Source organism: Triplophysa rosa, linkage group LG7 (assembly GCF_024868665.1).
Source record: "Triplophysa rosa linkage group LG7, Trosa_1v2, whole genome shotgun sequence".
NCBI classification, from domain to species: domain Eukaryota; kingdom Metazoa; phylum Chordata; class Actinopteri; order Cypriniformes; family Nemacheilidae; genus Triplophysa; species Triplophysa rosa.
Window position 1 is genome coordinate 10,469,380 of NC_079896.1, and position 13,831 is coordinate 10,483,210.

The 13,831-nt window shown below is 43.5% G+C and overlaps 1 protein-coding gene across 7 annotated transcripts in view; it reads left to right on the plus strand.

The window, feature by feature from the left end:
- The window catches only part of lrp8 (low density lipoprotein receptor-related protein 8, apolipoprotein e receptor), a 177,174-nt gene that overhangs the window by 102,076 nt on the left and 61,267 nt on the right, over positions 1 to 13,831 (plus strand). For 4 of the 7 annotated variants that reach the window (XM_057338736.1, XM_057338739.1, XM_057338738.1 and 1 more), the window contains exon 4: positions 8,095 to 8,226. In XM_057338736.1, the coding sequence (XP_057194719.1) occupies positions 8,095 to 8,226 (132 nt within the window). The remainder of the gene's footprint in view (positions 1 to 8,094; positions 8,227 to 13,831) is intronic. The other 3 variants (XM_057338737.1, XM_057338741.1, XM_057338743.1) reach the window with 1 other exon arrangement.

Genomic DNA, 13,831 nt, shown 5'->3' on the forward strand with positions numbered 1-13,831 from the left:
ACAAACCTTAACTTTTCACAGGCAACTTATTTGAACTCTTTCTCATCTGCCTAGGGTAACTGTAATCAGTGTTGGGCAAATTACTCTGAAAAAGTAATCAATTACTAGTTACTAATTACATATTCAATAGTGTAATTAGATTACTGTACAAATTACTCTCTACAAAAAGTATTTAGTTACTTATTACTAATTACTTTCTAAATCCTATATCAACCTTGATTAGTTAAGTGTTTCACGGATAGACATGAAAGGCTCTTTTCATTCATTCAAATAAATAATATAAAACTACATAAAGTACTCTTATTAACTGTCCAAAGTATTACAAATGTGAGAATTATACATTAAAGCATGGATTTTAAAGTTAGACCTTGAATTTTGGTGTCAATTCCACTATTGCACACACACATTTTACATAAAGTATTTAGTTTAATTACATCAGAAGTAACTAATTAAATTACAAAAAAATACAGAGTAATCCCTTATTTTACTTTTTCATGGGAAAAGTAATTAAAATACAGTAACTAATTACTTAGTAACTAATTACACCCAACACTGACTGTAATTGTGCAATTAAATATGGTTTTGCAATGCAGGTTATCCCTAGAAATTCGGTTGAAGTGAGGAAATGAGAAAAGAGTTTGCCAAGGCCCGCTCAAGAGGCATTCAAAGAGACCAGAAGTAATTTTATTTTCAGTGAGATTTTTTCTGAAAGACAGTTACTAAAGATGATGTGGGTCCAACAACTCAACAAAGTGGAGAAAAGTTTAAAACTGTATGAAAATATGCAGTAGAAAACCATAATAGAAATTGATTAGAAACCAAAATGGTTCTCTCTTCCATGGCAAAAGTGAGGACTTAACGCATCTTGCAGGCAGGTTGGTCTCTCTCTCTCTCTCTCTCTCTCTCTCTCTCTCTCTGGCTCTCGCTCGCTCTCTCCCCTATACTGTGTGTATATATAGCAACCAGCAGCGACCTTGTGACTTCCCATGCTGAAATCGAGTGTGAATCTGGTGTAGCGGTTTTAGCTAACGTTATTATATTGATGAGCAAAGCTCACCAAATATGGTTCTCCACCAGATCTTTCAAGATCACATCCATGAAATGAGTTATTTAAAACATCAATTTCAGTCAAGGAATTAGTTTAGCTCAAGGGAAAATACGTATAATAATCGTGATCAAATATACATATTTTACGGTCTCTGATTAGTAATATAAAGCATAACAATACTTGTATGCATTCGTCCAGCAAATGCCTCAATGATATTATATACTTTACGTTATCTCATGGCCATAAGTAACGTGACTTTACCAAACAGGATTTAGAGCAAAGGTAGCGTAAATCGAGACACAGTAAAGGGACCAGGCTTGTGAGCATGAATACAGAAAACCCATCACAAATGAATATATATGGTTGTTTATTAAACTCTACTCTACATGGTAAACAAAACAATGACGATCGCATAAAAAAACTAATAATGTTACATGAAACACAAATGCGCTAGGAAGCGCTGAGAGAGAAAGAGAGAGAGAGAGAGAGAGAGAGAGAGAGAGGGCATGGCAGCGATTTCTGAACACCAATAAAAATAATCTTTAACATAGAGGCACAGACTTAACGCAGCTATTCTATAAATAGAAATGGATACTTGCAAGCTCTGTGCTGGACCGATATCCGTGTGCGCGTTGTAAAGATGGAATTGTTCAAACGGTTTCAGAAGGCAAGTCCTGCTGAAAGTTGTGGGCCTCATGATCGGTCGCATGGCCTAGCCACGTGGCAGCAGAGTCCATTGTTCCTTCTTCTCCCCAGTGGGGGGGGGAGAGGGCAGTCTCCGAAGAGATGCCACGAAGCAAGTTTTAGCGCAGAAGAGAAGAGAGGAAGAGACGAAGAGAGGGTTTTCAGAGCAGGCTCGATATTTAACCTCATGAGAGGGCATGCCCACCTGAGTTTGAATCAACCAATCAGTTGAGCAGGGAAGAGGTTCTTTGTCCACTCAACAGCTAATTTGCATCTTTATGAGATATCATTCCAATTATAACATAATAAAAAGAAAGTGTTCTATGGTCACACAATGTATATAAACAAGGAGGATTTGTAAAGACAAACATTTATATATCAAATATGCTAAGGTTTGAAGTGCATCAAGACATGATTCATTTGGCGGTATGAATACGAACAAAGCCTGAATTAACTTGCCTATTTAACAATTACAGATTATTTAAAAATGGCAAGAGCGACAACATATAACCTAGATATTTAGATATATTTATAGAAAAGGACAATTGAATCACACGTTCCTATTTGTCAGAGAAGTTTCTCTGGTTAGTCAAGTTTCAGATTAGACCGAGAGACTTCTCCCCTCTGCTTTGAAGTTTAGGAGTCGTAAAATATCCAACAGAGAAACAAAAGGTTATCAACACTCTCAGTGAGAGGTTTTGACTCTGGTCTTTTGATGATCGTATCAAGAAACCAGGAGAAAGGGGAGTGAAAGGGGGTTGATGGCTCTACTTTCAATGACTCCAACCATTTGGTTTATGCTAGATTCTCTACACTGGTGATAGGCATTCACACTATTCTCAACATTCACATGTGGATGTGCTCTTGTGAAACTGATCACTCGGACATTATTGAGTGAAACTGCATGTCTAATATAATGTGGTTTTGCGAGAAGCTAATGATTATTTCTTTGGGCTCACTGAAGCAAATCTGAGAAATTTCATTTCCACAGTTTAGATTAACCACGTTACAACCGGCACCAAAAAATGATTTTACATTATTAGATAAATATGTTAATCTAATCTCATCCCCTCCCAGCGCTTCCTCCATAACTTCATTTTCCCAGGAGGAATTGGATTGCAGTCTGGAGGATTTTTCTTACTTCACAGAGAATGCGGATTGAACTATTTCTTACTTTTCTTCATATAAAGAAACCCTTGACTATTGACTCCTCCTGTCTCCGTGAAAGCGATGAGCTCACCACTTTTTTACAGTTTCATCCGCTGAACATTCAATTAGCAGAGTGAGTGATATGGGATGCACCGAATGTTCGGGCACCGAAAATAGCAAAAAACGCATGTTCGGTGTGATCGTGATACGATCAAGCAGCAACCAGCGCAGAGAGAGAGAGAGATGTGTGCTTTATTACTGCCCCAAACATTTTGGCAGCGTGTGTGTGGAGCATTTTAAAGTGTCAAAGACACAGCACGGGAATTTCCGAATGAAAGCGTCTTTACCAGTCGGTAACTTTACTTCAGACGGAAGCGGGTTGTCTGACAGTAGTAGTTTTTAGAGAACAGTCATCTTTTATGGGCGGAGTTTGGAGGAGAGACGTGAACTGATATGGTTGTCAGTCAGCATCAGTCAGAATTGCTTGCATTTGATGTTTTTTTCTCTTAAAATCATTTTGCAATGTAGCCTATAATAATCCAACAGTTTTCGTTTATTCGTATTTTTAGCTTAGGCCTAATGTGGAATGACAGTTTTTAATGAAGTGTTTTGTTGTAGGGGTACAGAGTAACTTACATTACATTCTTTTAGCAGTCAGTTATAGGCCTAATTAATATAGGCTATTCATGAAGGGAGAGGGCTCAATTTTTTGTTTTAATTAACTTTGTTTTGCTCAATTTTATATTAAGTTGTATTATATTTTATTGAAAAGCAAGACAAATTATAAAAAGCACATTTTGACTATTCAGTTTGTGCAATAGTGAAAAAAATGGCTTAAAGCCACAATATGGAATATTTGGACCGCTAGATGGCGCACTTTCGAAACAACAACAAAAGGCGAAGCTAAATGATGTTATGTAGGAGAGTGGAATTATGGGACATGTCGTTTTCACCACCCAGAGGCGTATGGAGATCGCCCATCATGTTCACGGACGAGGTAATGAATTAATTGTATTTTATGTCATCGTAATGAATTAGCTTGCAAGAAACGTGGAATGTAATGCTACGTTAGCCCGCGACTGATATTGGACTTTGTCAATTGATTTGGTAGCGTAATGCTACACAGTTTTACCTGTTTAAAACAGTCATACAGTCGTCGTTTAAAAAGTAAATTGGAACGAACCCACAGCATTTACAAGTAACGTTATTGGCTACATATTTTTGTGCGACATATACTGTATTTCATAGGGTAACTGCATTCATAACTATTCAAATAATCTGTGCATGAGTGTACAATAAAAAAAGTGCTTACCTGTCTATTAAAACACATGCGAGAGCGGAGTCTCTGTCGAGTCCAAGTTGGTCGCGAAGCTCTCTCCATTTAGAAAACGCCATGCCGATATTAAAACATTTTTTTCTTCGTTTGTCCTTAAGCCTGCTTGCCTCATTTGGCCTACGTTTACACTTTTTTTGGGCTTCCTTTACTCGCCAAAGAGTAATCGTGATCCATAATAACAGAACAACAGATGCTGCGTCCCAGATGCTGTATAACCACTTCCGCATGTGCGTGTTGCCGTAGTTTCTACAACCGGAAACTGGGTAGTGCGGAGACGGGCCATTATTTTAAATAGGAATTTCTTTGGATTTGCTCATTCTTGGGAACATTTGGGATAATGTAAGTACACAACTGCATGAAATATATCACACTGTGCAAGTGATTTTTGGATATTTCATAACAAAATTCTTCCATATTGTGGCTTTAATAAATAGAAGAAATACAAAAAACCATGTTCGGTGTTCGGTATTATTCGGCCAAGTGTTTCACATCATGTTCGGCTTCGGCCAAGAATTTTCGTTTCGGTGCTTCCGTAGTTCAGAACCAGCTAATGATCACAATTGTTTTTAACCAGTGATATTGCTGATAGGATTGTTATATTCTAGCAACAGTAGAAGTGATAAACTTACAGTAGCTGTTAATCAATATGATGGTGATATCTAGAAAGAAGGGTAATTTTTAGCCACTATAAGGCAAGTATATGATTTAAATGAGCAATGTGGAGATTTTAGCGGCATCTAGGGGTGAGGTTGTGAACTGCAACCAACTTCTCCCTCCACCCCTTCCCCTCCTATTCGAAGAACTACGGTGGTTCTCGCAGGACACTGATGTTGTCGCGTAGTGATGGGATGTCCGATTCTTTTCCACGAACCGGTTCTTTGGACAGTTCATTTAAATGAACCGGTTAAAAAAAAAACGGTTCATCGGTTCTTTTATGTCCTAACGTAATGACGTCATTCGCGATGACGTAATGTTTCAAGTCTATCATCCCGGCCGGCTGGGATGAAGATACGGTCAACACACATTCAAATATATAAATCAGTAATCACTTCGGTCAGTTAAAACGCATAATCATGATCTGACATGTTTCTTACATTTACGTTTGCAACTAAAGCACACAAATACAGGCACAGTGATGTGTAAACTATGGTTTAAGTCTTAAAGTGAATAAATTAATCGTCATCAGCGTTTTTACAGAAACTATATGATCCATACATAATCCAATACTATTAATTTGTTTTTAAATAAACGTACATTTTGCCAGATTGTTCCACTTATTTAAATCCTCAGTTCACGTGCACTCGTAGCATTAGTTCTCAAATCGGACGTCAAATCTTGGTTCAGTGTACTTGTGATCCAAAAGCTGTTGCAACTGGTTCTTGACTCGAGAACGAGAACCGCTCTAGTATGCACGTAAATGGCGCTGCAGATTGGTGTACATACGGTGATAAGGCAGTAATTAAGTTTAAACATATTTCCAATGTATTTTATGGGATTACACCCCTGAGGTTCAATAAAATGTGTTTTACAAGCTTTTTGTCCGCTTTAAAAATTAAACGCATACGCAGTATCATTGGCACATCCCGGCTCAGTGTACTGGTGATCTGAAAGCGCTTGGTATCAGCTGTTCATGCTCATCAGTTCTCCCTTCACACCAGATCACTTCAGTATTGGATTAAGTGAATATTAACATTGTTTATTGCGAGTCAGATGGCCAGAAAATGAGTAATTCAAGTAATTTGTGATTAAGTGCTTAGTGGAAATGCGAACTGTTTTAGAACGATTCAGTCCAATTTGGTGAACTGGATCGACCGGTTCACTGAAAAGAACCTGTTCAAAAGAACGATTCATTTGCGAACCGGACATCACTATTGTCGCGTTTTCGCTTCTTTGCTGAATAAGATAACGTATTTACGAAACCTCACTCTATAGTGTTGTTTGTCCATTTATGGCTACTGTAGAAACAACATGGCAAATTCCATGCAATGGGACCCGTGGTGTATGTAGATAGAAATAGCTCATGCTAACGCTTCATTATGTAAGGTCTTTATACACCTCTGAACACATAGTTGTCTATATTATATTGCATTTCTGTCAATGGATCCTCCAAAAAATGACACATTGAAACTTTAATGATATTTATCAATTAAATGTATACATAAATGTAGTACTTTTGTGTACTGTCTCTGAAAGCAACATATTTCTGGATTTAGACATTTCTGTTTTGTTTTAGTTTCAGGGTCGATTCTAAGCACCCTGTTAAACTATTTACATACTGTGATTAATAAATGCTAAACTCTGGCCACTTTTAGTACTATAGCCAAACATGTAGGGCTGCTCGATAATTTATCGCGATACCACTAAATCCTATTGTAATCGAGCTGGCTGCGATATGCAATGTGTCAATATTTTTTTTAATGCGTAGCTTGTCCGTGAAGCACGTCTCTGGGATCAGTAGGAAATGCTGCTCGATCTAAAAGCAGTGCGAGTTTGAGTCGCGTATAATGTGCATTTGAAAAAGCAACACACGTCAGACATGATCATTATAAATATACTTTATTATCATAAAAATACCTGATGAGGCTTGAGTAACAGTGATAAAAAGATGTCCATAGGCATTTCCTAGATTCTAGAACATGTTATGGTCATCTTCTGCAGTGCGTATTTGGAGTTTCCGCATGAGAGCGCCCTCTGGCTTTCGGATGCAGTAGCATTTTCCTGTACTTCACTCAAAAGCTGTGCATAAATCACGTCGGTTTATCGTGACAACCCTATGTAGTAGTATTGAGAATTAAGTTGAAATCTACATTTTTGTTGTGTGGACCAGAGAGTACCAAGAATGAATGGGTGGTGCCGGAATAAAAAACCCTGTGGGCACAGTAGTCTTTAAAAAGAGGACAGAGCGCATATAGTAGAGATAAGAGAAGACTGCGTTTCCCAGGAGGCCTTGCTATCTCTAGCAGTCAGCCAATTGGTTAGAATAGGTCATTCAGTATATTCAGACACACATGCTGACAAAGCCAAATACAAACACACAGCAAACAGTTCAAACAAACCCAGTCTGTCACATACATTTCCCTAGTCACACACAAACAAGCCTTTCAATGTTCGTTCAAGCTTCAGACTTCAATGGAAGTTTTGTCAGTCTCGCCCCTCAGTTCAAATACAATATAGCTTCCACAGATGAAGGCTGTGCCTCAATTTACAGAGCCACAATGGCCGTCTATGATATAAAGATACTTCAAATGAGATTCACAGCTGTCTTTTCCCCATTTCTTGAGAGAAGGTTTCACAATAGGAGAATCCAGCACGAGACGCACCATTCACGTATATGATTACAGATAGGGTTCAAGCGACAATGGGCCACAGACACGGATTCTAGGAGTCATAGAAGGTGAGAAGGTCTTCATAAATCTTCTTTTATAAAGAGAAAAGTACTCAAACGGCTGAGAAGAATGGGACTGAGAGAAATCAGTCTGGGGAGTATTGATTTGTAGTTTGGTTCCTAGACGTGTAGAGATGTATAATTTATGGAGCTGTCTTGGGAAAGCTGTGTGATATTGAAAGAAACTTGAAAATGTTTCAGCGGGCTTCGGATTTGGTTTACAATGTGGCCAGTGGAGATATTTGTGTGTTTGGTACAGTTGCATATCATCAAACTTATTAGGACTTCTTAATTTGTTGGTACAGAATGTATTCACAATATAACACATCACCGAGTGCTTTATTGGTTTAATATAACAGCTGCAATGACACAAATTTGTATTCGATGTTTTGCGTCATTGTGGTTACTAAATGGTGTATTTTTAATAAAACTAAACACTGCAATCGTTTTATGAATCACTTTTTAACATTGATATTTCTTTTCTTTCTCTAGCAGGTCGGCAGACGTGTCCACCAGAGAAGTTCGATTGTGGCGGCTCAACAAGCAAGTGTGTGTCGATGTCATGGCGCTGTGATGGCGAAAGGGACTGTGAAAATGGAGCAGATGAGGAGCAGTGTGCCGCAGGTAAGCCAAGGGAGAGAGAAAATAGCTAAAAATAGGTGCTGTCTGGATAATGCATAGTCAAGGTTCAATGCTGTATCTGGTTGCGTTCCGTGTGTGTGTGTGTGTGTGTGTGTGTGTGTGTACTGTATGCGTGCATGCGTGTGTGTGCTTTAAAGCACATGTAACACAGAGATGTTTGATGTTACCTTAGATGACAGTCCTTTCATCATTTTCTCTTGATGTGCAAAATCAGGGCCATTGTCAGGGGGAGAAATAGGAATGTTGTCCCGGGCTCTGTGATTGGTGTGTGAAAGACCATCTTTGTCCCCATGAATTTCTGTGTAGGATAAATATTATAAAATGCTCTGGGTCTTGAAAAGTGTGACACATTTTTTGTTTTATATAATCTAGGATGCACCGATACCAGCATCGGGTATCGGCCCGATACCAAGCTCGTGTACTCGTACACCGATACCAATGACCGATACCTCACGTGACATACATAGAGCCCTATAATTTCCGCAATGCGGAAAACGCAGACAGAATCGAGGAATCCAGGCATAAAAACAGAATTTGCTGTACAACACGGAATGGCATGGAATCTGGCAAATGTATTATTTCCTAACAAGAAATTAGCGCTGAACCGCTAACAGCTAACGTAACAGCTAGCGAAATATTCAGATACTGTTTAAATATGTATTCTGCTTGTTTTGCTTGAATGTGTGTGAAAGAGTGGTGTGGTTGGATGAGGACACGAAGACATAAACAAACACCATTTGCGGCGATCTGTCAAAATAAAAGTCCAGTTGACTTGAACAGGTTATAATACACTCACATTTTACCACACCACCCCCCTTAAATTGTTTATCCTTCGACCACAGAGTATATTGTTTACTATAGCAAACTGAAGTAAATGTGCTAGTAAAATTGTGCTACTTATCATAAAAAAATTGAACTTAATTTAAAAATAGTACTTAAATTTAAGTAGACCTAAAAACAAAAGAAAACAAATGTACCAGTAAGATACTGGTTTATTAACATAATTGTACATTATACAGGCATCGGTTATAGGTATCGGTATCGGCGAGTACCAGAAAAAAAGTATCGGTACTCGGTCTTTAATAAATGGTATCGGTGCATCCCTAATATAATCCTTAGTTGCATTGATAGATGGGTTTGTGTGTGTGCGCGTGTTACCCTTTTAAATTCTGCGAACTAGCGACAACATTTCTTCCAAATTCCAAATGATGTTTAATTAACAAAGTTCGGGAGGAGATGGAGCATTTAATCAGCCCGGCTGGTCTACCATCAGCAATCACTGCGTCTACCCTATCAACTCAAGCAAGCACTCTTATAAATAGGGAAACCATCTTACCTGCTTCATCTCTTCAGATCAGCATCGATAAGTTCCGTTCGATGCTATGTCCGAGGATCTTTACAAGTAGTAATCATGTCTCGGACGTTTCACAACAGCGTTGCTCATAGACGCACACGCAAAACAGCAGCTTGTTTGCAACACACGGTTTCTTTGCTTTTCGATAAATATTACCAAACGAAAACCAAACTCTAAAAGGATTTCATTAACTCAGGAAGGACGTAAGGTATTCAAGGGATCCTACGGATTTTAAAAGCGCTGCAGCCGAGCAGCAGGCTCGATCCGTAAGCAACATTTCCACTTACCTCTTCCTCGCAGTTTCGGGAAGTGATTCCGTATCCCCGCTGGTTTACGTCGCGCACGTCACCTCGTTCGTTCCCAGATGCAATTGCTGCCAGTATGCTAGCTCGTTGCTAAACGCCGGCTCGCTGCTAACGCTGGCTCGCTGCTAGCTCACTGCTAATGGGACACGAGTGTTCAGACGCCGGCACCAGTTAAACATATGCCAGTCAGGCTCGCAAGATCACCGTATTTCGACCCAATCCAATAACGATACGCTAATGCCAACATGTTAACGTTTCAATGGCTGTACACCCATCTTCTGCAAAGAGAAACAATCATCTTGGGTGAAACAATTCATTCTGTCGTTCCATGCAGTCACTGTAATCAACCCCAAATTCTATGACTCATTTCAGTTACCTCACAATGTACGATGTAAAAACTGAGTTTACTAGTGTTTGAACCGCCGAACTCGCTGTTGCGCAAGAAGCTGGGTGAGTACAATCTTTTTACTTTAAATTACATTTTGCTTTCCCACTGTCATGCCGTTGCCACTGTTGCACTCAAGAATGGTATATCGATGGCCAGCACGGGTGCACCTCCTCAGCGCCCGTGCTGTTCAACGAACGACAGTTAAACAACGTAAAATTCCAGAGATTAGTAACATAATCGGCACTTCCTAAAGGGATTGTTGGTTAACTAAAAAATTTTTCCGTATCATACGGTAACTTGCTCACTCTCAGCGTCTCCCTGCTCGCACATAAAGCTAAGCATCATGCACACACTGGAATAACTCCTTCTTCAAGCACAGGTATCACCTACACAAGACTTTATCACTATCTATGTAAACTTGCAACTATTGTTTTAACCTTTGCAAACAGACCTTGTGCGTTCACTGAGGTGTCAGAGACATTTATACGCTCACAAACTCGCCATACGAAACTAAACATCGTCGCATACCTGCAAGTCATATGGGCTCTCTGGCAGTCCCCAGCCAGAAGCGAACAATCCCCAGACTTTTCAGTATCATATTCCGGCTACACAAGACGACATTCGACCACAACATGTCCAGTTTAAACCCCTGCTCACGAGAAAGAGCCTACGATCGTCAGGTCGCAGCAGCAGGCCACCTCAAGCCACCTCAGCAGCGCAAGCAAGCCACCAGCCAGCATGGGTAGCACCACGGATTCCTAGGACACCATGGACCACCCAGTCGAGAGATTCCAGCAGCTCATCCCTCCAGCCGCATTGCAGCGCACGGCTCCTGCCAACGCCCCATCAGTAGCTGTCACTGCTAGCCACCCAAGCTACGTTAGCTTGCTACCACCCGGAGCCACGGCTCACTCATACCCCTTCCCCGCCCCAGGCTCTTGACCACTAGCGTGAGGCTGCCTCCGCTAGCGACTCAGGCGCCGGTCCCCGGACCTTACACAGCCACTTAAGAAGCCGCTGCTAGCGCGAGCATGCCTCCGCTAGCCGCTCAAGCGGCTGCCATTCCCTCCCTTCTCTCTTTTCCACAGGCCCGTCCGCAATTCTTTTTGGCCACAGCATCAGCGATGCCCATGCCAGCCAACGCACTGGCATGGAACCGCCTCCCGTCTCAGGAACCATCAGATCACAGATTCTGGCAGAAGTTCAAGCTGCTGGCGCCCGAACTGGTTCCTCCCTATCAGAGCTGATCTTCCAATAAACCTCCCCCTGAAAACCCTCCTCGATGCCTCTCTCAGCTCCCAGTTCCATCATTCAGGCCATCCCCTCTAGGACCCTCCAAGCATATCTCACCGCATGTAAAAGTTTCAGGTCTTTTCACCAGGGGTACAACATCCCCTTTCCCGATTCTCTCATCACCATCACCTCATTCATCTCCTTCCTCAACATTTCAATAAACCTTCAGGCCAGCTCAATTAAGGATACCTGAGCGGAGTCCATTCTTCCATAAACTCATATTCAACTCTCAATCACCAGCCACAGCAAGCTCACAAACATCTATGATCATCAAGAGCATCCAGAGAACCCAGCCCACCCGTCCAGATGCCAGGCAACCCATAACCTCGGAAATACTAACCAAATGCACCTCTACCCTCCGCAAAGGATACCACTCCAGGTACGTCGCCCGCGCACTCGACGCCATGTTAATCCAGGCATTCTTCGGTTTTCTAAGATCCTCGGAAATCTCCACTCGATCCAGAGACAATGTCATACTCCATCAAGCAAAGCAAGACTGACCAAACCAGGAGAGGCCATTTCGTCTATATTTTCAACCTTCAGTCACCGATTCAACCTTATCAGACCCTCCTAGCCGGGCCTGTGCTTCCCTCTCAAGCGGCGAAGCCAGTATCGCCGCAGAGGCCCGGCTTTCCATCTCGAATACAGAAGCCAACATCGCCGCAGAGGCCCGTGCTTCCAACTTAAGCGCAGAAGCCAGTATCGCCGCAGCGACTGCCTCCGCAGAGGCCAGTGCTTCCAACTCAAGCGCAGAAGCCAACAACGCAGCAGCAACCGCCTCGGCAGAGGCCTGCGCTTTCATCACAACAACAGCAATAAGCATCTTCAAAGCCACATCAGCAGAGGCCAGCACTTCTTCTCAATGTAGAAACCAGCATAGCCGCAGCGACTGCCTCAGCAGAGGTCAGCACTTCCATCTCAAGCGTAGACACCAGCATCACGGCAAGCAACTGTCTCGGCAGAGGCCAGCACTTCCATCCCAAGCGTGGAAGCTAGCATAGCCGCAGCGACCGCCACAGCAGAGGTCAGCAATTCCATCCCAAGCGTGGGAAGCCAGCATTGCCGCAGCGAATACCTGGGCAGAGACCAGCACTTCCATTTCGAGCATAGAAGCCAACATTGCCTTATCCGAGGCCAGCTTTTCCATTTCAAGCATGAAAGCAAGCTCTGCGACAAGAAGCATCCAAGAAGCCCGAGCTTCCATCTAAGAGCAGAAGCCAGTGTCGCCGCAGCGATCGCCTCCGCAGAGGCCCGTGCTTCCATCTCAAGCGCTGAAGCCAGTGTCGCCGCAGCGATCGCCTCCGCAGAGGCCCGTGCTTCCATCTCAAGCGCTGAAGCCAGTGTCGCCGCAGCGATCGCCTCCGCAGAGGCCCGTGCTTCCATCTCAAGCGCTGAAGCCAGTGTCGCCGCAGCGATCGCCTCCGCAGAGGCCCGTGCTTCCATCTCAAGCGCTGAAGCCAGTGTCGCCGCAGCGATCGCCTCCGCAGAGGCCCGTGCTTCCATCTCAAGCGCTGAAGCCAGTGTCGCCGCAGCGATCGCCTCCGCAGAGGCCCGTGCTTCCATCTCAAGCGCTGAAGCCAGTGTCGCCGCAGCGATCGCCTCCGCAGAGGCCCGTGCTTCCATCTCAAGCGCTGAAGCCAGTGTCGCCGCAGCGATCGCCTCCGCAGAGGCCCGTGCTTCCATCTCAAGCGCTGAAGCCAGTGTCGCCGCAGCGATCGCCTCCGCAGAGGCCCGTGCTTCCATCTCAAGCGCTGAAGCCAGTGTCGCCGCAGCGATCGCCTCCGCAGAGGCCCGTGCTTCCATCTCAAGCGCTGAAGCCAGTGTCGCCGCAGCGATCGCCTCCGCAGAGGCCCGTGCTTCCATCTCAAGCGCTGAAGCCAGTGTCGCCGCAGCGATCGCCTCCGCAGAGGCCCGTGCTTCCATCTCAAGCGCTGAAGCCAGTGTCGCCGCAGCGATCGCCTCCGCAGAGGCCCGTGCTTCCATCTCAAGCGCTGAAGCCAGTGTCGCCGCAGCGATCGCCTCCGCAGAGGCCCGTGCTTCCATCTCAAGCGCTGAAGCCAGTGTCGCCGCAGCGATCGCCTCCGCAGAGGCCCGTGCTTCCATCTCAAGCGCTGAAGCCAGTGTCGCCGCAGCGATCGCCTCCGCAGAGGCCCGTGCTTCCATCTCAAGCGCTGAAGCCAGTGTCGCCGCAGCGATCGCCTCCGCAGAGGCCCGTGCTTCCATCTCAAGCGCTGAAGCCAGTGTCGC